Here is a 24,427-nt window from a genome sequence, read left to right as displayed (position 1 = left end):
TGTAAAAATAAAATAAAGTGTTCAGTAGACTCAAATCAGTGTTTGATTTCTAATATTATAAGTTAAAGGTGTTTATATTTTATTATAATGAACAACCACGAAGTTAGTGCTACAAAGATTTAATTTATGTGATCATTTTGATTTACTTTTTCTTTTTATTTTCTGTGTTATGCACCATATGGATTTAATACTTAAAAAATACTACTATAATTACAACATTTTCTAAGAAGATGAATTCAAACAAGATTTCCTCGTCCTACGTAAGAGTTAACTACGAATTTTATTTTTACAATTATAAGTTTACTATGTAAATATGTACTATTAAATGCTTTGGCTATTATAAGCGCGTTTTATTTATGATATTTTACCCACGTCACAAGTTTGAGGTTAGAAAATTAGTTTTGGCGGGAGTGAAAGCTTTCATTTTCATGTTATGCAATTTGCCGCAGCGCAGGCGCGGCGCTGGTGTGGTATCGATTTGTATGGAAAAACGATGCTGTATGGACCGACAGAGGGCGCCCACAGTAAGGGAAGCAAGTTCTATGTAACCGCCTACTTTTTCACCCCAACATAACCTCAATTGTTTATTTACTTAATACAGCACGAGAAAAATAACAATTATTGAAATTCACGCAATTTTGAACGATTATGTGTGATGATAAAGATTATTGATATAAAATAATCGAAATGGGGTGTTTTGTGAAATTGTTTATAGTTCTTTTGATAGTGAGAGCAATCCAAAGTGGTAAGTTACTTTAATAAATTATATTAATTGGAAAAATATATTTTGAAAAAATAGGTAGGTATATTATTAAGAAATAATAAAAAAATTGTTTTATCATAAGAAATTATCAAAATTTATCTCATAATTTATACGTGTCATAATTCTATGGCATTTAGGGAAAAAAGTATGTATATGTTACTAACATTGAGAAAATTAGTTAAGTACGCAGTTCCATCCTAAAATGTCTACGAAAGGTTGGGTAAAGATATAAAAATTAGAGAAAATTCTTTTATAAATAATTTTTAAATAATGGAATTGCCATAAATCTCATATTTTGAAAGAACCATAAGGTAAACAAGCGCATTTTACTTGTATTGAAATTACAATATTTTTAGATTTTTCTAATGTTTGTAGACAAAAGACTGGATTTTACTCCCAGGGTGTCTATTTATTCAAAATTACACTCGTCAAATTTTAGTGAACTTATAAAGGTTTTTTAGGCTGTGCCCGTGTCAAACTATAATAATAAACAATAAAAAATACATAGTAAAATGAATTAGATTAAAATATAATGACATGTGATGCAATATAATAACAATCCAGAAAAACAAGATATAAGTAATAAATAATAAAATTCCCAAGAATACATTTAAAAAATATAATCAGACAAATATTAAAATATAAATTATACAAATTAAGATTCATAAATAATCAAATATTCAAAATAATAGTATGGTTAAAATCAACTAAATAATAGTAAAAAAAAGTAGAATTGAAAAAAAAATACATATATAAACATATAATTGAAATGATAATTAAGATATAGTCTCTAAAAACTCACTCTACACTGTAGTAAGAAATAGGAGTAATAAATAATATGACCAAATAAGAATGTGTCCTAAATTAAATAATTCAAAAATAAATCATGAAAAAAAAAATCAAGATATATAACAAGTAAATAGAAGTAAAAGTATGGAAATAAAGCAGATATATAAATTTATGTTAATTGCTAATCTCAAACTTTAAAAAAAATTGACAACCTTGTCCCTATCGATGTGCAGTATCTAATTGCAAACATTTTTCTTAAATACATTGGCAATTATGAAGTTCTTTATGACTGCCGGAAGTTGATTAAAAAAATTCGGAGCGAGGAAGGTAAAGTTTCTTTGAGCTAGTTTTGAGTGAGTGGTAGGGCCAAGGTAATTAATCCTTCCCGCTGATCGCGTCTGTATATTTTGCTGTGTCCTGACTTTATCTACAGATTTCCAGAAATTCACAAGTGCCTCTTTAACAAATAACTGCCGCACATCTAGAACTTTACAATTTTCAAACAGTTATTTTGAAGGATAGCGTAGAAGAACCTTTTTATTGTTTTAAGCAACAAGTTTTTGTTTTTGGAAAACTGGATTCAATACGCTATTATTTTATATATTATACAATATTAACGAATTTACTTTCTACATGATTTTTCTAAGTGATTTTAGTCAGAATCTAGGGCAGAAAAAAGCGTGCAATCAATAAATATACACGATTTCTCTACGCTAGTCTCCCTTAATGCCTCCATCACAACATAATTGAAAGAAAAAAAAAATTAGAAATATTTACAAAGTTATCAAACATTACACATCATGATATAGAAAATACAAATCAAAATCTTACAGCTATGCGAGTTACATAAACTAAAATCAATAGATGGTAGAATTGAAGAAATACAGATGTTCGAAGATAATCAAAATGGTGAACGTTACACAGTGTGTAAAGTGGCCACTTAAACCAGCCAATGACAGGTCATAAGCCCTGTTAATGCCTAGACTTTCATATTTTCTTCTCAAAAATGCTTTCCCTCTCTGTTGAAATAAATTTAAATAAGAATAATGAAAAAACAAAGTGATTTTATTTTATTTGAATATATTAAAAAATAATGTTCCACAAAGTATGTAAATGCTTCAAACATAAAAAAAATAAATGATAATCATACTTATAAAGAATAATATGTTTCAGCTGCCACTGTGAAGCACATAGAGGCGAACCCAGATGCTAAACGTTTGTATGATGATCTTCTCAGTAACTATAACCGGCTCATCAGACCAGTTATCAATAACACAGAGACCCTGACGGTCTGGTTGGGTCTCAAATTGAGCCAGCTCATGGAAGTCAATCTGAAGAACCAAGTCATGACCACCAACCTCTGGGTAGAACAGGTAAAGTCCCAAGTCTCTTTTAAGACAGCTTTAAGCATTTATATATTATATCGTGGGTATACTGGCAAAAAACGTTAACTCGAAAACATGCGAATGTGACTTAATTTTTTTTTATTTTTTTACATAACGGCATAAATTGGCGTTTTTTTTAATAAAAGAAATATTTGCGTTCTTACGATTAACTCAAATATTTAATTTTGAGGGCCATTTTTAACGAGTTGTAAATAACTCATTATTAGAAAATGGGAATCGAGTTGGGGCAGAGTGGGATTCGAACCACAGACCTTTGGTCCGCGAGTCCGAGACACTAGCCACAGGAACACAACCCGATCTTAACATATATTGAACATGAATATGAAAAAAAATACATATATAAATACATAACAAAAAATTATAAAATTGCAAAACCATAACAAAAGTAACAAGTGGGTAAATACACATAAACAACCAAAAATATTTACGAAATAAATACGTAAATATGAAAAAACAAACAAAAAAAAATAAAGAAACGTTTAAGAATAATATTGCGAGAGAAAAAAGAAATCAGACTCGTTTTATAACTATCAAGTCCAGAACCAAGTATATCAGCATTGTCCTCATACTGGTTGCCATATCTATGGAGCCTAGGAATAGGCGAGTGCATGTGATGGTTGGTCCTAGAACTTGAAGAACAAAAAGGAGATCTGTGGCGGGTATGTCGACCAGGTACACGGAAACACACCAACTTCTGTAAATCAGGACAGTCAATTAATGACTTTATTAAGAAGTATTAAGTCAGTTTGGATTCTTCTATCAGAAAATCTTAAAAGATTTTCTGAAGATAACAATGGATTATAATTAAATAAAGCAGCTGGAATATGAAGTTTAAAATTAATATATTTTAGAAATTTCTTCTGGACGCGCTCGAGTGAATCAGAATGTACACGATAATGGGGCGACCAGACTGGAGAAATATATTCTAAACGACTTCTAACTAGTGAGCAATAAAGTGACTTGATTGGTGTGATACTTTGAAATTTGTTAGTAACCCTACAAATAAATCCCAACATACTTAGCGCTTCATTTGAAATCTTGTCAATATGTTTGATAAATGTAAGTTTATTATCAAAAATTACGCCAACGATGCAGTTTAGTAAAGTTTTTAACGCTCTACAAATTGGCAAAATACACCAAGTCATATTAAATGTCATATATCTGTAGTCTTAGAAATAAATTTAAGGTAAAGTCGTATACCCGATATTTTATTCAGGCCAAAAGCTTAAAATAACCGTATATTTGCTTAATATAAAATTAAGAAACGGAAAAATTAAAAACATGTTCTTAAATGAGCACTTAACATCTTATCATATTTAAATAAGATATAACAGAGTAAAATCGGAACAAAACTTAAATGCTTGATTTCTCAAAACAGGAATTTGAGAGTGAAAGCTTTTTCCCAGTATACCCATGATATAAAGCATATTCAATCAATTCAATGATAAATTAAATGTAAAACTTAGGGAAAGAACGGTGAAGTGTTATGTGTGGTCTGTTCTGTTGTATGGCTCTAAAACCTTGACTTTGAATGCACACACTATGAACCGGTTGAAAGCATTCGAGATGTGGCTTCGCAGAAGAATGCTTCATGAACCGTGGATTTGGTCAGCAAATAGAGGTCCCGAGGAGAGCTAATTACAACAGACAGTTGTTAAATGTATAAAGGTCCGTAAGATCTCCTATCTGGGTCACATCCTGCGTGGGGCAAGTGAACGTAGCTATGCAGAAAACAGCCAGTCCACAATTTTGAAAAATGAGATATTAGTGTTATCGGGTGCAGTAAGGTCAATTTTATGTTCTGCTAAAAATAGCCGGACCGCTTTCATACAAAAAAAAACTATAAAAATCACCTTCTGAAAATAGTGTCGATTACAAAACGGAATTTCTCAATTTGCAAAAAACACCCACAGGATTAGAAAAATATTACGGTACTTTAAATTTTATTTAAACTGTTCAAACACATAATAAGATTCTTGTTTGTAATGCCAAAAAAAACGAATGTATTAATTGTTGATCATTTGCCAAAGTCAAAAATATTCCAACTGTTGTGTAGATTTGATAATTCACTCTTCTCACAAAGGTGCTATTATCTCAGTTTCACTTTTCTATGGCTGACTGCTTTCTGCATAACTACGTTCCTGTATGAAATCCTCCAACTTATACTAATGGGCAAGATTGAAAGACAACTCATACACGCGTTTGTTTAATATTAATGTAAATAACTGGCCCGCAAAGTTGTGATACGAGTACCAAGCAAACCTAAAAGGAACAATGATAGGTACTGCAATGGATAGTATCTATACTATCTCATGTACAGATAACAAAGATACTTCTTCTGTATTCTCTCCACCGTGAATAAATGGCGTCTTCAGGCCCCCACGCCAATTAATATATTTTTTAAAAATAAACCGTTAGAGATTTGAACCTCAGACCTTTGATTCTTGAGTCAGCAACACTAACTACGCGGCCACAGCCCGGTTCAATTACATCAGAAGAAGAATAATTATATGAATGATAGTCTTGATAAACAAAATGAAATACACCATCTAAAACTGTCACGAATGACCATTGAATTAATTGATATATTGTCAATTGAGGCGGGACTACGTGTCATATGAAAGCAACTCACACAACATAACCTCAAAAATCAGGTCAAGACAACTTGTACGTAAATAACATTGAATTCTTTCATTACACTGAATTATTGGATAGTAAAAACTACAACGACCTACCTTACTATTTGAAAACTTTTACTGGAGACAAATTTAAAATCAATCTGAAAAAGCACATGATGACTGAACTAACTAGACTAGACGAGACATAAAATGACTAGACAATATTAAATTTCTAATGTAACCCTAACGGGTTTTTTAAAATTGTAAATAAATAATAAAAAAACATGTGACAAAAAAAACACAATTTTTATATTTATTTATTTAACAATTTGATTCACCGTTATTTGAAAGATTGTTTAACCTATACATGATACAGACTCTAAAAAGAATAACTTTACGAATGACAAGTTAATGAATAAAAAGCCGAAATCTGTTAAACTGCCAATATGTATAGAAAAATATGTGCTTATTATTGCAGAAGCCATTATAATTCATCATGATAATAGGCCATTAAATTGGCTCATCAAATGCAACTGATCAACTCTTGTATGATTTATTTATTTTTTATTTTTATTTTATATGGGTAGTTATTTTTCACGTCCACTTTTTGAAGCTTAAAGAATGTAACAACATTGGTTTTATTGGATGGTTGTAATAAATTGCCACTTTGCAAAAAGCTCGCTAATTTACAAATATGCACGTGCAAAAAGTTAAATAAATATTTGAAAAATAATTCTTTCAAGTGTACTCTAATGGTAAACAAAATAATTTAAAAGAACAGTCAATCGCATAAATAAAAAATAATACTATGAAAACTTCACCAAAAAGTCAACAGATGTCACTTATAAGAAAGCAACAAATAATGTGAAAAGACGCCTGCTTTTTTTTCAAATTGTTTCCTTCACCTTTGTTGAGATATTGGGTTAAGAGGGTTAAACTTTCAGTATTAGGTCTACCTAGTCTACAATCATTTGGATATGGACAGGCGCCGTGGCGCAGTTGGTTAGACGGCCAACTGTGAAACTGGCGTCGCGGGTTCGATTCCCACCAGTTGCGAGAAAAAAATCCAAGAAAGATTTTTTTCTCTATTAGTCTAGGTGTTGTGGTGAAATTTTCATTACCTCCTTCCATATCCCCTTTATCCCACCTGCTGACAAGCCTCAAAATAGAGGCATAGCGGGTTATTCGTTCAAATATATAAATATACATACTAAAAAAATAGGTCAGAGTAGTTATTTATGACGTACGTGTCCTAGGTACAATTTTTTTTTCAATAAAATATAATAATTTTTTTCCAATAAAACAATTTGTCAGGAGAAAATGTTAAAAAACGTTTTAAAAAAAATTGTATTGGAGTTTGGTAGAAGTAAAATGGATTGTGTCATTCGGCCAAACCAATTTTGAAATAACTGCTTAGCAAATGTATAATTTTTATTTATTTATTGAGCGTTTTATAATATAAAGGTATATAGAGAGAAATAAAATGTATATCGGGTAGTGTTTGAAACTTTTGTAAATTTCTGTCTGTATATCATATTTTCTATGTAGGTATATTCTTTTGATTCAAACTGCTTACGCTTCTATAATAAAGTACCTCTTGATATTCAGGCTTCGCTAATATAAAAAAAAAGAATGCTGTCAAGCACAGGCTGTTTGGAAAGACCTGTTATAGAACCGTAGAATATTTGCAGGACAATACAGAGTGGAAACAAATTTGTGTTTGTTAATTTGTTGATTTGAATGATTCGAATTAAATTGATGATTTTTATTTATGTTTGCTGATTGAATAAAGTAATGGTTTAATTGAATCAAATTGTTTTAAGTTACGGACGTTTATAAGAGATTCAATGGATCCCGTGTTAAAAGAAAAACTATAAAAAAAAACAAACAAATGTTTTTCTTTTTTACAGAAATGGTTCGACTACAAGCTGCGGTGGGATCCAGAGGAGTATGGAGGTGTAGAGATGCTGTATGTACCGTCAGAACATATTTGGCTTCCCGATATTGTCTTGTATAATAATTGGGATGGAAATTATGAGGTATAAGTTAACATTAATACGTTTATAGGAAACGCGGTATTATTTTTCTTCACACAAATGTATTAACATATTTTCTCCCTAGATTGCACTTCAGCAATGATTTTTTCGCACACTATAGATATTTTCCGTTGGCGTGTTCATATTGTTTTGTTTATTTGAGAAATGTTTTATTATAGCAACTAGAACTATCGAGTAACTCTTAAAATCTCCCAGTTTTATTTGGTGTATTCGGACAAACGGTAAACAAATATGATACCTATTTTTGAAAAACGAATAGCGCATCAAAACGGAAAATTTCATTTTAAAACTCTTTCTAAAAAAAAAACAACAAAACCGGTTCAGTTTTGAGGTGCGCAAAACAAGACAACGAATCGTTGATTTTTGGTAGATATAATGAGTCCGACGTACAGTTATCTTTTTTGCTTTTTTGGAAAATTGTTTCCAGGCGTTGCCTAGTAGGTGATTTGGTTCAGCCGGATGAATCTCACCCACGTGATAAAGGTTTCAGCTCTTTAACTTCACAAAAGTCAACAGATGGAAGAGTCGAGGAAATGTGGATGTTCAAACATGGGCAGAATGGTGAATGTTACACAGTGTGTAAAGTGGCCACTTAAACCAGCCAATGACAGGTCATAAGCCCTGTAAATGCCTAGACTTCCATATTCCCTTCTCGAAAACTTTTTCCCTCTCTGTTGAAATAAATTTAAATATGAACAACTCCCTAGGGAGGAAATCCAGCCAGTCTGCAAGCATTTGGACATAACCAAACATTGTTAAAAAAAATTGTTTATCAGATACATATTTATCAGCCAATTTTTACCAACTAATTTATTACCAACATCATGTCCTTTACTCGTATGTAGTATTTTATCTTTATTTATGTATATATCTATAAATAATAATATAATTAAATTATTTAAAAAAATCTGTTTACTAGGTACATATTTATCAGCCAATTATAATTAATTGAAATTATAACTAACTAATTTATTACCAACACCGTGTCTTGTTGTATCATAAAACGCTTAAATTTTAATATTGTGTCTGTTATGGAAAAGCCCTCTGGGCGTACATAATATTATTAACACTTAAAAAAATTTACCCCGTGCCCGGCCCATTTTTGTGAAATTTCATGCTTTGTGAAGGGTATCTTAAACGTGTCATAATACTAAAAATATTAAGGGCCTATTTCACCACCTCTGATTAAAGTATTGAATAACTAACCATCACATAACTTAATCCGATGATTAATGTCCCGATTACCGAGCAACGGTTTCACGACCTATGAGTATCCTTTGATTTGCTAAAAAGATACATTGTGTGACAACGTCGTATTTAAACGATCTAGGCTCACGTCTGACAACATGACAACGTCTACTGCTAGCTTTCGTGTGTTGTTTATTGTATTCGTTCATTACTTTGGGAGTCGCACGTGTTTTTTAAAAACTGCATTATAATGGAGAATAAGCGCGAAGGGGTGTAAACTTTAGTACTGAGGAATGCGAAGTACTAATAAATTTAGTTTTGCGCCACAAAAATGTGATTGAAAATAAAAAAAAGCGGAAATGTTTTGTGGAAAGAAAAAAATTCCGCGTGGAAATCAATAGAAGCGGAGTTTAACGCGTGCTCCAAATCCAACCACTTTCGGTCTTACAGAAAATCGTCCACAAGCTCTATCAGTTCCATAATTTATAAAAACACACACTTTCCAAACTAACAAATCGAAACACAAACCCTCTTTGCCGGTTGTCAAATTGTTTTGCCGCCATTTTATTTTTTCTCTAGGTTATGATTAGCAGTTGATCATAGGGAAGAGCTTTGAGTAGTTTACTCAGGGACTTACTCGCCGAATAGCGCTACTTAGCGGTGGTGAAACAGATTATTTGTTTTACTCGACGAGTAGTTCTAATCAAGACTTTACTCAGAGGTGGTGAAATAGGCCCTAAGTCAAATCAATTCTAACTTCTCATATTAATTTGAAACAATTTAATGAGTCATTTTTGTATGATAGTTTTGCCAACATTGGCCTTTATGGAGAGCCACATTGCAATGTTCGCACATATATCTACAGCGTCTCACTCCTTTTTTTATGCTTTGTATCCCGGAGCCGTGTAAACACGTGATTATATAACCACACGTTGTGTCCCGGTCCCGCGTTTTCACGTAGTTTACCAGCAGCGAAAACGTACTAATAAAAGTCACTAGATGTCAATGAAATGCACTTTTTACACAATATCACTTGAAAATACAGGACCGGGACACAACGCGTGGTTATATAATCACGTGTTTACACGGCTCCGGGATACAAAGTGTGAAATTCACTTACAGATATCTTTGTCTACTACGGTATTTTTTGTGAATTTTTATAACGTATCTTGTAACAATGTATTTTTTTAAATGTAGGTGACATTAATGACAAAAGCAACTCTTAAATATACCGGAGAAGTATTCTGGAAACCACCCGCCATCTATAAATCATCCTGTGAAATCAATGTAGAATATTTTCCATTTGATGAGCAGACCTGTTTCATGAAATTTGGATCATGGACTTACAATGGAATTCAGGTAATTATAAATTTAATTTTAATTTAAAATTCGTGGTGCAGAAAACCACTTAAGTATGTAAATATTAATGTCAGACCAGGAACCCTTAAGTAATGGTTCTATATTGTGAATGCAGAATGCTCTCCAATAGTAAGAGTATTTGTTTCTAAAACATAGTTTCACTGATGTGAAAGATGTCTATCTCCAAAGTGATAATGTTCAGCTGCCTAACTGCTCTTCCAATCGGCACAGCCTGAGGCAGGTTGGTTCTGGAAGTCGGGAGGAAAAACAGTTTGTGCTGACGCTGTTGGAGATATTTAAAAGGGACACAAAAGTAAAAATGGCAAATTATATAGGATGGGCCTTAACCGCATACTTAGTTTCAATGAACAAAAAATAAATCACTGAAGAACTTAGATATTTTTTATTTGTATTTTCAGAAACTACAATAATTCGAAATTTAAATAATATCTAAGTTTTAAAAATTATATTGTCCAAGTGAGTTCCACCAGCTTGTTGACATTGTTTAAGGCGGATTCGCAAATTTTCAAAAACACGTTGACAAGTTGCCTGCGGAATGGCGTTCATTTCGGTAATGGCGGTAATGGCGGTAATTTCCCGGTAACACCCCCGACAATGTTTTGTTAAAACTGAGTTATTTTTGCTGCATTGTCTTCATAGACGCTTGATTTTAAGTATATAAAAAAAAACTAAAATAAAATTTAAAATTTGAGTAAAAGAACACTAAAGATGCTTACATAATAAAAAAAAACTGAATTCGCAAATCATCTGATAGAAAATAATCATAACTTCAATAAAGACACTGGATCAAAAGTACTTCATGTTGAAAATAAAATATTAAAATTAAACACCTTAGAAATTAAAAAAGCGATTCATAATAAGAAAAAAATAATTAATAACCAAATAAACAATATTTCATTTAGTCCTCTACTGTCTAGGAAGACCAACCTCGAAAATATTGATATCAAATTACCACCCTTGTATGAAAAAAAGACTTGATTTATTGGGTCCACATGTAGTATTTAGTGTACATGATAAAAATAAAATAGGGAAGAATTCATTAGTTACGTAAACCTTGACGAAGAAGCTTGTTTGCTTTGAAACCGGTCGGTAGAGAAAAAAATAATAAAATTAGTGGTTAAAAACAAAGTGGTTTTATTTATTTTATTATAACAAATAACCACAAAGTTAGTGAATTATTATGAAAATAAAACTTTGATAACAATAATTTATAATGAAGTGTTACGAAGTGAATGCCGATTCAATTAAAAATACAAAGAAAGTGCTTCAAATACAAAATTTATATTTACGATAATTATCTTATTTGCATATGCTCGTATACACTGTAAATTAATATAATACTGTCATCAAATTAATACGAAAGTTTTTTGTTGATTTCAGGTTGACTTAAAACATATGGGTCAGGTTCCTGGAAGTAACTTGGTACATGTCGGCATAGATCTGAGTGAGTTCTACTTGTCTGTAGAATGGGACATCCTGGAAGTTCCAGCTACTAGAAACGAAGAGTTTTATCCCTGCTGTAAGGAACCATTTTCAGGTACAGAGCTTTTACCTAAACGAAATAATATGTCGTCAATAAATTATATTCTTGTAAAAAAAACACATGAATCTGTCTACAGGTGAACGAAAGAATATAAAGTTCTGTGTCTAAAATAAAGGCTGTTAACACGTGTGTAATAAAATATTGTAAAAAAATAGACATAAAACAACTTTGTAGTTAACCACTAATATGTATTTTTTATTTTTTCTACCGACCGGTTTCAAAGCTACAGAAGCTATTTTTTGTTTTTAAAAATAAATATTTGCGTTTTTATGATTTACCCATATATTTAATTTTAAGGGCATTTTCAATGAGTTGTAAATAACTGACTATTAGAAAATGGGAATCGAGTTGAGGTAGAGTGGGATTCGAAATAACGGACCTTTGGTCTGTGAGTCCGAGACACTAGCCACATGACCACAACCCGATTCAAGGTTCTTCATAAAGGTTTAATCAACAAATGAATCTCATACAATTTTATTTTTAACAGTGTTTACTAAATATTAAATCTAAACATATGAAGCATCATGTTGTAAAGATAGGAAGTGTGGAGTGAGATGGTTACGATCTTTAAAACTAGATAGGGGTGACGACAAAAAGACTTGGCTTATTAGTTCCATATGTTTCGATTTAATATTTAGAAAACACTATTAAAAATAAAATAGGATGAGATTCAATATCTAATAACACCTAGATAAAAAAAAAACTGTGTAGCTTTGAAACAAGAGGGAAGAAAAAAAAATGGTTAAAAACAAAGTTTTATATTTATTTTATCATAATGAATTACCACAAAGTTAATGCTTAAAATATAAATTTTATAATATAATATTGTTTTGACCCAGGACTCAACCATTGTCCACGTGTAAACAGTAATTAGTAGAACAGGGCATTATTCCGAGACACTGCCACGGAGATAGCCTGCCTGTCTATCTCCGTGGAACGATGATTACCCCTACCACAGCGCGCGGCCGTACAGTCCTCCCGTGAACGCGCACGGACAAGACCTTATGACAATAGCGATTTGTTCGACGCGTGCTAAATAATGTTTGTAAATATAAGTATATAACCACTAACGGACTTTTTAGTCTACCGGTTTCGAGACGTAACCGTCTCTTCGTTAGGAAATTCACTACACCAACATGCAAATACTAAAATACATCTCCATCTTCACTATCACCGTAGTATATACAAAAATACATAAATCACATGCAGATTTATAGAGATGCGAACACCAATTTCCTAGCAATTCTTCAATATAAGATTAAATAACCCTGAAGAGGGCAACGTGGTGTTGCCAAAACTAGTCGGTTCTGTAAATGAATTAAGTGGTTCATAAAACAAAGTAATTTATTTATCTCTTAAAAATATTATACATATAAAGCTGTTGTGTTGTTAGTTTCTTCGATGTCTAACGGATTTCGCTTCCAGATATAACTTTCAAGCTGACGATGAGGCGCAAGACGTTGTTCTACACCGTGAACTTGATAATTCCATGTGTTGGGATTACCTTCCTAACCGTTCTGGTGTTTTACCTGCCATCTGATTCCGGCGAGAAGGTATTTGTATTGTGCGCCTGAACGACGTGTCGACGATCGTGTGATGATATCTTAAGTGTAATTATTTGGATTACTGAGCCAAATCGCTGTTGCCAAATTTTCTTGAAAATGGTCTCCCAAAATTCACGCAAAAAATAATTCTGACAGAAAAAACGGATTTTTAATTAAAAATTGTAATTTTTTTATTGATTTATAAAGTTTACAGTGCAAGGTTGTGTATGGGAATAGCATATCAAATAAATGGCTTCCACGTCTGTGCTAGTGCACACGCACTCTTTTGTCTAAATTTTTCATGACTCTTTTGCATAAATGTAGGTGAATTTCGTTGATATAACCCCTATTTATCTCCTTCAAGGCGTGGGAGGGTAAAGGGTTTGTTGACATAAACCTTAGAATTAGACAAAAAACCCCGGAGAAAAACGTCTAACGGCGATAAATGGCATGATCTGGGCGGTAAATTCTGACCACTAAAACGGAAAATTACATGACCAGGAAATAAATCATGAAGTAATTGAATTGGTTCTCCGGCTGTATGGCATGCGGTATTGTCTTATTGAAACCACATATCGCCCACATCCAAATCTCGCAATTTAGGTACAAAAATTGGATTTTCATGCCGCAATAGCCATCATCATTTACTGTTATTGCCTGACCAGCCGCATTTTCGGAAAAGAATGGTCCGATTATGCCTCCAGCCGAAATTCCGTACCAAAGAGTGACACGTCGTAGATGCATTTGTTTCTCAACAATCACTCTTGGATTTTTGAAACCCAAATGAGATTATTTTGACGATTAATGAAGCCATCAGGATAAAAATGAGCCTCGTCGAAATGTGTTTATTCGAAACATCAGCATTTTTTAGAAATATTGCTCAACAGTTTGAAACACGTTGTTCGTTCACGTAACAATTCACTCTTTAATAACCTAAAACTGTAAGCTATCGCGCTGTCTTTTTTTTCCTTTGGCAATACTTTATCGCACAAATGGCGCAAAATTTAAATTTCGCGCGAATTTCGGGACACCTTTAGAAGAATTAAGGGGCCCACACACAAAACGTACTCTCGCATTTCCATAGAAGAATATATAAAAATATATTATAGATGATAAATTACGATTAGTTTTTTTTCTGTGTCCAGGCGGATGTAAATGTGTGATTAAAATCAGGACCCTGAACAAGTGTTATTGACTCAATGGGTGCTCTAAGGTAAAAAATCTGAATAAGGGAATCGAACGAGGATAAGTCCGCCTCATTGTGTAGTGGTTGGCACATGCGTGTACCATTCTTGAGGTCCTGGGTTCGATTCCTGACAGGGTGGACGTGAGTCATTGGTTTTAAAGATTGTTTAAACTGCAATATTTGATTGTTCTTGAACTGATCACCTTGCATTTATGCAACATCAAAATATGCTGCATTTGGTTTACAAAAGCAGTGTTGTATGCAACACTGGGTGCAGAAAGGGGAGTAATGATGATGATAAATCAGGTTGCGGTCCCGTGGCTGGAGTTGCGGACTCAGGGATTAATGGTCCGAGGTTCAAACCCGACTCTCCCCCCACTTGATTTTCGTTTTCTTTAAGTAAATTATTTGATAGCCACGAAATTGAAATACTTGGATTAATCAAAACAACGCAAATATTCATTTAAAAATAAAATAAAAATATGCAAAAGGATGAACGGCAATTTGGCTCGGTAGAAAATAATAACATAACGTATTATTATAATATTAACATTGACTAAACAACCAGGCACTTAATGACAAGGAAAAGTGTAATAACACGGTTGTTAATTATTTTGAAAAAAATATCAAATTTTAACTGAGGGTTTTTCTTGCAACATTATAATTTTCTTGTACTGTCAAATTAAGTTAGTACTGATTTAAATCTCAATTTTACTATTAAAAAGAAGAAGGCTGACATTTATACAAATATGAGTTAAAATAGGCTGTTTATAAAATAGGTTGTTAGTAAAAACAAATAAGCACCATTGATATATTTGAGCCTATGTTTCAAGAAAAATCGTCAAAACATAGTAAAACACAATATTATTTTAATATTTTTCCAATTTGGTCAAATAAGACTGGTTATTACATTATACTAATGCGATATGTAAAAATAACAAATAAGTTACAGTTTGTTGTGGGAGGGTAAGTATAAATAACATTATTTATTAGTTAAGGTAAACACATAAATCGTAAATATTATTCAAAATTGTTACAAATAGACCCCAGTAGAGTAATTTTTTGAAAAAAAGGTTCAATTTTACAAAAACGAAAGATTAATTTATTTCGACGATTAAAAAATTTAATTGTGTTAAAAATATTTGGGCTTTTGGCAAATGTTTGGAGCAGATATGATTGTTGTACAAAAAATAAATGTTAAATGTTGTATACATAGCATTAAGAATAGTCCAGAAACCGCATGCGCACATCAAACAGAAGGCGGCTCAACTACTAAATGAGTAGGTTTACGTTTTGCCCCATTAGTTTCTTTGTGGACGTCGCTCAATACGCAACTCCTGATTTGAATTCAACTATGCCGTGTTGTGTCCTTTTAAAGTGTAGAAATACTGCTAGGATCTTAAAGAAACAGGATGGCATCACATTTCATGTTTTATTAACAAACGAATGTTTAAGTAGCAAATGAATTACTTAAAAATTGAATTATTTTTCCATCGGTCAGATTGTCGAAGAAACAAAATGGAAATTTGGTTAGTGTTGGCAGGGTAGATTTTTTTTTACCCAACTTTGTTCATTTAATAAAAGAACTAATGAAAATTAGACCTCGGATTAAACAACGCCGTGGGGGACATTTGAACGACGTTATCTTTAAAAAATCAAATATTATTTAGCATGATATAAAAATATCCATCTTGTGTAAAATAAAATTTGTTTTATATTTAAAGTTCAAAGTTCATAAATTCAATTACTTTTATTAAGTGACCCTTTATTTATCTAATCTGTTGTGTCAATCAATAATTCCGCGTGCACAATACAATTTTAGAGAAATTAACAGATTGCTTTTTTTTTTTACCTTACATTTGTGTTATGATTATTTTTTTCCCCATCAAGCAACATACCCGGTGACTTAACGTATGCGCGCGGCAAAAGTGTGTATAAGTGGGGGAATTATTGGACATAGCCCGATGTATTCAAATATGATTCTACGCTCCTTCTGGACTATTCTTAATTCTATGGTTGTATACCATGTTAGCAGCATGTGGCATGGGAAGTCAGCCATTAATGTTAAAATTGGCAAATTTATAAAAAAATAACTCATATAAATAGGCTGAATGGAAAGCTACCAGTTACTGTTATCAATGTGCCAATGTTCTGATAAAATATACTAGATTTATCAGCTTAAATCAAGTTTACGGAACAAGAGGCGAAGATTATTTTTTTTCAAATGTGATCGCAATGCTTGACATTTCTTACGAGTGTTAAGAGAAAATCTGATATCATTCCTTCGTGCATTCTCTAACTTGCGCAATATAAAAGAAGGAATTTAATTCGCTATTGATATGTAATCCTATATGTTTGTTTTGTGTCTAGCATTACCCCATAGAAACCCTCCCTTTCGATTGAACAATTCTATCAAAGCAGTTCACATTACTGAGTTCTTATGTGTAATATAAATAAATAAGACGAACCGGCTTTTTGAACTGCTCGGGATTGTTCATAAAGCTGCCTGTCTTGTCCTTTGCAATTTCTTCCACCAAGTTGGACCACCAATGTAGTTGAACTAGTTGGAGATTTTCCCCGCGGCTTATACATCTCCGAGTGACAGTCTAGATTCTAGATATACAGTGTGCGTGTGTGTTTGTAGCTCGTTCGATGTTAATGTGTTATCAAATTCAGTTTTCCAGCTAAGTGTACGATGCAATAAGCTTATCAAAGACATTATTCACGCCTCCCAAATGCACACGGCGACAGAAAATTTAGCCTTGGCTTTGAAAAAACACAAACATACCCGCAATTTTATCAAATATATTTTGAAATATAAAATAAATCTGAGGCGTTCAGACAGGGAAAAATAATCAAAGTAGCCCATTTACAATTAGATTTGAAACTCTGATAAATAAACTTTTATTAAATTACCTACACGAATGTACATATTAGAAAGCGAATAAAATGCGACGTACGAATTTGTACGTACTTGGAAAAATGTGTGCTGGTAGTTGTGGCCAATTTAATGAATTTGGCGGTATCTTGATAATAGTGGACTGTTTACAATTTATTTTAAAGTACAGTGCACTCCGTGACGACCGAAGACTTCGAGAAAAAACGAAATAGAGAGAGATTATAGCCCTAGTGCTACCTTTAATAAATATGCCATTAGTACCCACCAGAGTAACAATACTCTGGTGTGGCACGCACCAAAATCAGTAAGAATTTAAATTCAGAACTATTAAACAAAAAACTTAACAGTAATCTTTGTTGTAATTTTGCATTTTTCTTACAAAAAAGATGTACAGTCATAATTTCTAGAAGTCGCTAGCGAGGGTGTCTCTTTAAAAAAAAAAAACTGTAGATTTTTTAAATTAAATAACGTTAAAAGAAGAACATGGAATACTGTATTTGGAACCTTAAAGTACTCAATATTTTTTTATGCATTCGTTCAAGTGGTTGCTAAAATATAAAATGTGTCAATTATAAAAAATAAAAGGTACAAATATATTAAAGAAAAATCTTAATTACTAATTATGCTTAGTTAGTTTTTACGAATTATTTATTCAATTGTTTGTACAACTGATTGAAAATGGGCATCTTTCTTTAAAAAAGCTTGAAAAATGTACGCCTTACGAGTTATTGAAAATAACTACAATACAGGTTATTTATAAAAATATGCAGATCTGAATAAGAATACATTGGAAGCAAACATAATCGTCTGATAAATCAGTCATGACAACAAATGGGGTAAGTAATTTAAACAACATATAAATGAAAAATAAAATAAATGAATAAAAACACAAAATTAAATAATCTCACTAGTTCTCGCCCTCCGTCCTGTAGAAATTCGCAAACTTTGCAAGCCTTTTAAAGTTCATATCATATCCCGCGTTAATAAACCACCCTAGATAAAGAAATACCTGCAAGAAAAAGTCCCTTTAACTTTAGAAAGTAATAGTATAATTATTATTGTTCATTACTTAGAAAGTGCCGTCTTAAATGTAGCCCCCTTTTCCAAATTAAGAAGGTAATAAATTTTGGGAGCTAGAAAATAAAATAATTCTCAGAAGTTTTTAGATAATTTGCTAACATCGTATTTATTTGCTTTAAATGTAGTAAGCTATTTGTTGTTAGATATAGAAGTTGTGAAATAACTTATGTTAAAAAAGTTATTATAGTTTAACTAGATGTTAAATGTATTAATTTTAATGATTTTCAGCTTCACTATGCAGAGATATTAATAATTAAAAGGATTTTATTTGCTCAAGTGAAAAATTGGATCTATTCATTTGCTTTTATCTTTGATTATCAATAACTTTAAATTTTTTACATAACTTGAACAAATCTTTAATCTCCATTTTGTAAAAGAGCTTTTGAAAAATACATGAATTATTTGCAGTAGGTTCTCGCTATTTTTAATTCATCAAAAGGACATAAATAGTATACAATTGAAATAACACAAAACAAATTAACCCAAAATCCAATAAAACAATAAAATAAAATATTGTAATGATGATTTATCTTGTTTCTCTGAAAATGACTTTTAACCACCTTCCATTTTAGGTAGGACGTATTGACATATGTATCTATGTGGTTTAATAAATTAATGAATAGATCAAACGTAAAATATATTTGTTATTTGGATTTTTTTTTGATTTAACAAAAAAAATAAAGTAAGACAAAAATGAATAAGATATTGCAATAAAATCTTTGTTTTCATTAAAATGTGTATTGTTTTCCAATACATGATATAAAATAAATTAAAAAAGGAATCATATAACAACTGATTCCAGGGCTGGCATTCCAAACGCTCTTGTGGCCGTATTATCTCGTGTATTTATTTTGAGAGTGGTTCAGAACAGCACCCCAGAATGTATAAACCATACTTGAAACCAAAAAACTTATCAATTTCTAATTCAAATCTAAATAAAATGGAAAAAGGATATTGGTTTTTAATTTTTATTTTCAAATAATCAAGATAAATCAACTTTATGCTAAAATAATTAATGAATTTGCCAGCACCTAATTCCGCCAATGGAAGTGAATGTGTGATATTTGCGTGTAAAAGTAGGTAATATCGAACCCGTTTGGGTGTATTGAAGTATGTAAAGTAAGGGAGCTTGAATTTTCAGCTTGAGTGACGAGATAGGGTTCAAGTCGAGCTACTAATTCGATTATCCTAGTTCCAAGTGTAATATTTATAGCAACAAGCTTCTCCGAGAACATCGTGTAGCACTTGACTTGTTTATGTGAAGGACAATTAAAATCAAGTAACGACGCCAATTTTAATGCTAATCTGGTTAATTCGAAAGTGCACTCACCGTCAAAGGTGCTCAAGTCAATGAAGGTAGTAATTTGAACAGAAGAATTTAAGCTTTGATGTTAAATATTATTATACATAAACTATTGCATATATTGCATCGCAATAAAATAAGTTAAAGTAAAATAAGCGTAACTTATTTTTTGAAATGGGTAAAATAGACTCCTTTAGCTAACTTTTTTCATGTAATCATTTTGCGAGTAATTTTTACATAACTCATTTCGACACATACAAAGCTGAGATGGTATTTAAATATTAACCTATTACAACAGAGCTGAAGAAAATTTGAGAGAATTTAATATATAGGTCTAGGTATCTACAAGGCTTATGCCCTGTCATTGGCGGCCTCCGTGGTGTAGTGGTCAAGACGCTTGACTCACGCATGGAAGGTTCCGGGTTCGATTCCCGGTTAGAACACAAAAATTAAAATGTGATTTTTCTCAAGCCTGGTTGTTCTGTAATGTAATTCACCATTGTAATTGGGCCTCCTGGCCTGTTGTGGTGCAAAAAAATGAAATGAAATGAAAAATTAAAAAAAAAAATTGGCTGGTTTGAGTAGCCACTTTACACACTGCGTAACATTCACCATTCTGCCCATATTTGAACATCAATATTTCTTCAATTCTTTCATCTGTTGATGTTTATGAAGTTACAGAGCTGAAACCTTTATTTATGCGGGTGAGATTCATCTCATTGAATTATTTCACCTACATACTAAGCAATTCATAACATTTTATTTTTTTCAATTTCTATACTTTTCATGGACCAGGTGGATTTATCGACAATATTTAGAGTTTGTCCAAATTTTTAGAGGCAAGGACTGGATTCAGGTCCTTGAGGAGTTGATAATATTAACATATTAAAACAGAGACGAAGAACACTTAAGAGAAGGTAATATAGAAGTCTAGGCATGTACAGGGCTTATGATCTTATGGGCTGGTTTACCTTCTCCAAAGTGTTCTTCATCTGTGTTGTAATATGTTAAAATTATCTCTACTTGATTTTGTTAGTCAGAATTTTTACCTGAGAGCACCAATAAAGGTTTCAGCTCTTTAACTTCACAAACATCAACAGATGAAGGAATCGAAGGAATATAGATGTTCAAATATGGGCAGAATGGTGAATTTTTATTATTTTTAATTTTTAAAAGGATTAAGTATTTGGTGTTAACATACGTCTTGTCCATTTTTTTCCAAATGAAGAGAACAAGAGGATACAACAAAAAATAAATTACAACAGCTGCTGCGTATTTCGTTTTATACAGCGTTTAGCAAAGCAAATTTGCGGCTCTTGCTCGTTCATCTGCTCTCTCATTTCCTACGATACCAGCATATCCTCTTATCTAGCATATTTGAATAATCATCCTTCTGATTTTTAAATGATTAATTTTACTCTAAATATCTACAATAATTTGATTTACCGACCGAGTATCAGTTATAGGTTGAACGCCTGAACGACAATCTGATAATATTTTTGCAATAACCCACCTCTCTGGTGGTTTTTTTAATAACCATTCGAGAGTTTCTCGTATTGCGAGTAGTTCAGCCTGAAAAACTGAGCGGAAATTGTCTAGTTTAAATGTTCTGTCTGGTAATTCTTTATCACTCTCAAAAGGAACGAATCCCGCTTTCACTTTTCCGTCAAGCAGGCTACCATCCGTAAAAATACTTATTTCATTAGGAGCATAAGGAGGTATACCTTGGTCGAGTAAAAGAATACTTTCGGGAATTCTTTCACACGGGTGACGTAAACCGAGATAGTTTGCAGTTTCTTGATACTTGCGATCACCTGGAATGGAATACCGCTTACTAAATTTCTTGACATTAAAAATGTCCTTTCTTTCTTGAATCTTAAGGTTTAAAGGTTTTAAACCCTGTTTGGGCTTGAGCTGAGATGAGTGAAATTGTTCGGTATCCTCTACAAGATTTTATGACAAATTATCTTTGTAAGCTGTCAAGTTTTTTCTTATTGTATTTATTTTTTACCGCTTCACCCCATAAGCTGGCCGCATATGTAATAAAAGGTTCAATAGCACCATGATATATTTGCTGTATTACCGCAGGAGAGCACCCCCATGTTGGTTTTGCCGCTCCCACAAGCATTCCAGAAAGATTGGCAGTTTCCTCATATTTACAATTTTCGTTGTTTTCACTCCAATCATGTAGAACCCAAGCGCCGAGCTTTTGGAATTTTCCCATTGATTAAAGATGGCAGGATACAGTTACATTACTACAAATTATCTGCTCAGCCAATTTAACGGTGGTTTGAAGGGGGTCTTAATGAATAATATGGCTTAAGCTGTCCTCACCGAGTCCACCGGTCGTCCGGAACGCTCCATGTCTTCCAGGTAGAAATTACCGTCTTTGAAACGTTAAAACCATCAACGAGCTGTCTTTTTATTCAAAACATCTTCACCGTAAAATGTGCAAAAATCGCGCAGCTTTAGCAGCTTTATTACCTCAATTGAACGCAGGCGTCAAAAATGCTCACTTTCACCTACTTTGCATTCTTCTTTGAATGTTTGTAATAAAATACTATAATATGTGTAACGTAAAAACAAATAGGATATATTCTACAGCAGAAAAGAATCCTTTTTTAAGATTTTTAAAATTTTTTTTGCTCATTATCAAATTTGAAAAAATTAACGCAACTTATGTTAACACCTAATATTAAAAATTAACCAATTGCAAGTGACAAAATATAATAAAATAAATATTTAAAGTTAGTTAAACTCTAGAAGTTTTTCGCCTATTTTTTACTAACTGCTGTAATCTTATTTATTAACATGGATATTTTGTATTTGTACACACTAAACAGGAAAAAAAAGCTTTTTTAATTATACTGATTACAGAAATATAATAAAAACTATGACTTTACTTCACCTTTAAAATGTCAGTTAGTTCACTTAACTTTCAATGAACTCAAATATTGTTTTCAGATGTTGAATACTTGAAATATGCTTATTCCAAATTAGGAATGAAGTTTAAGTGGTGTAATTTAATATGTCTAGAGTTGTAATAAAATTGAAAACAGCAGTCGCCATTTTAATGATTGTAATTTGAAGTTACACACTGACTGGAAAAAGAAAAAAACATTGAACAGAGTGCTTTTGAACTATTGACATGTACGACCTTTAAGGTTACTATTAAATGCCGTAACACTTCTATGTGTGAAATAGAACCAGAGAATGGGACGTGTTTTTGACTTGAAAGCTACCCCCAAGAAAAAAACCATCTAAGGAAATTGAGTAGAGAAAAGTCCGCTTTGCAGTGTAGTGGTTGGCGTATTTGCCTACCATGCTTGAGGTTCTGGGAAGGTCAACATGTAATGTTTGTTAATGAGGTGATATTAAACCGCAATATTTCACTGCCCCTGGACTGGTACCTGAAATATAAAACTGATCATCTTCCCTTCCCGAACACACAATATACACTGTTATAAACTAAAATGCAGTGTCTTATGCACCATCAGGTGCAGATAAGGGTTTGATGATGATTTTTTTGCACCACAAGATCAAGAGTCAAGAGGCCCAAATACAGTGGTGAATTATAGCACAGAGCACCCAGGCTTGAGAAAAATCACATTTAATTCGTGTGATCTCACCGGAAATCGGATGACACAAAAAAAAATGTAATTAACGTGCAAAAAGATCGTAAGTGGAATATGCCAAAAAATAAGAAATAGGTATTAAGCTGAAAAAAAATTCAAAATCAACATTTTTAACCGAGGATAACCCTGAACATCGAAAATTCAGATGTAGTTCTTTTGCTTTAGGTGATCGATATGAAAATGAATGTGGAACAATTTGAATACGTTTGACAGAAAGATATTGAAACTGTGCTAATAGTTTTGAGGGACGAGAATCATACTATAGAGTTGTTCAGAGTGATGAAAATTAAAGGTTTGTTAGGTACAAAATCGAATTAATTATGATAGCCAAAACGGTGCTATAATTTTTAAAGATTCTTCATTTAAAACTCAAAAATAGATAAATAGAAAGCTAGACTGTTGTTATAACTTTGAACAGATTCAATACAATGAAAACTGACTGAAAAGAAATCAGAAATTGTTGTTTCGTCCAGTAGAGAGAATAAAAAGTTATTCGTGGAAAACAAAACGATTGATAGATCAAAAACTAAGCTGTTGTGGTGATTTGAAACAAGTAGATAAACTGAAGATTAGGCTGAAGGAAGCTAGGAGTTGCAGGTTTATTCAGTGAAATAAAAAAATGGAAAACAAAATAATAGATTGATGAAAAAAGAACCTTCAGTTTTGAAAATTAAAAACGAGTTGATAAGCTTGAGATCAGACTTGGAAAGGTTGGAAGTTGGTGGTCCAGTGGTGCTAAGTTGCTAGGGCGTTTCAGGTAACTCTGTGCATATCGATTCTCCTTTCTCTGACGGTGTTCTTCCTGCTGCTGGCCGAGATCATTCCTCCCACCTCCCTCGCCATCCCTCTCCTGGGGAAGTACCTGCTCTTCACCATGATCCTGGTTTCCCTCAGTGTCTGGATGACGGTATGCGTTCTCAACGTACACTTCAGGTAAATATTAATTCGCTATTTTTTTCAGTTTTTAATTCTTAAAAAAATTAATCACCCATTTAGATTTTAAAATTTATTTACATATTTTGTTGGAACACACAAT

General features: G+C 32.3%; 1 protein-coding gene across 1 annotated transcript; it reads left to right on the top strand.

Annotated features, from left to right (window-relative positions):
• Window positions 1–524: 524 nt before the first annotated feature.
• Window positions 525–24,328, top strand: LOC148272530 (acetylcholine receptor subunit beta-like 2). The gene is made up of 7 exons (XM_088239928.1): window positions 525–745; window positions 2,726–2,925; window positions 7,487–7,615; window positions 10,019–10,180; window positions 11,582–11,738; window positions 13,170–13,297; window positions 24,149–24,328. Exons 1-7 carry the CDS (start codon window positions 688–690, stop codon window positions 24,326–24,328), a joined length of 1,014 nt encoding a protein of 337 aa, XP_088096054.1. The 5' UTR covers window positions 525–687.
• Window positions 24,329–24,427: the final 99 nt, after the last annotated feature.

This window comes from Micrasema longulum, unplaced genomic scaffold (assembly GCF_059751315.1).
Source record: "Micrasema longulum isolate JH-2025_06_02 unplaced genomic scaffold, ASM5975131v1 h1tg002306l, whole genome shotgun sequence".
Lineage (NCBI taxonomy): Eukaryota > Metazoa > Arthropoda > Insecta > Trichoptera > Brachycentridae > Micrasema > Micrasema longulum.
This window is presented reverse-complemented; position numbering and strand designations above follow the sequence as displayed.

What these genes read in the sequence shown, in the direction of transcription:
- LOC148272530 (XM_088239928.1), top strand. Translation starts at nt 688, where the DNA reads ATGGGGTGTTTTGTGAAATTGTTTATAGTTCTTTTGATAGTGAGAGCA. An exon ending in CTGTAAGGAACCATTTTCAG is followed by an intron (nt 11,739 to 13,169) that starts GTACAGAGCTTT and finishes TTTCGCTTCCAG; the next exon opens with ATATAACTTTCAAGCTGACG. An exon ending in CATCTGATTCCGGCGAGAAG is followed by an intron (nt 13,298 to 24,148) that starts GTATTTGTATTG and finishes AGGGCGTTTCAG; the next exon opens with GTAACTCTGTGCATATCGAT.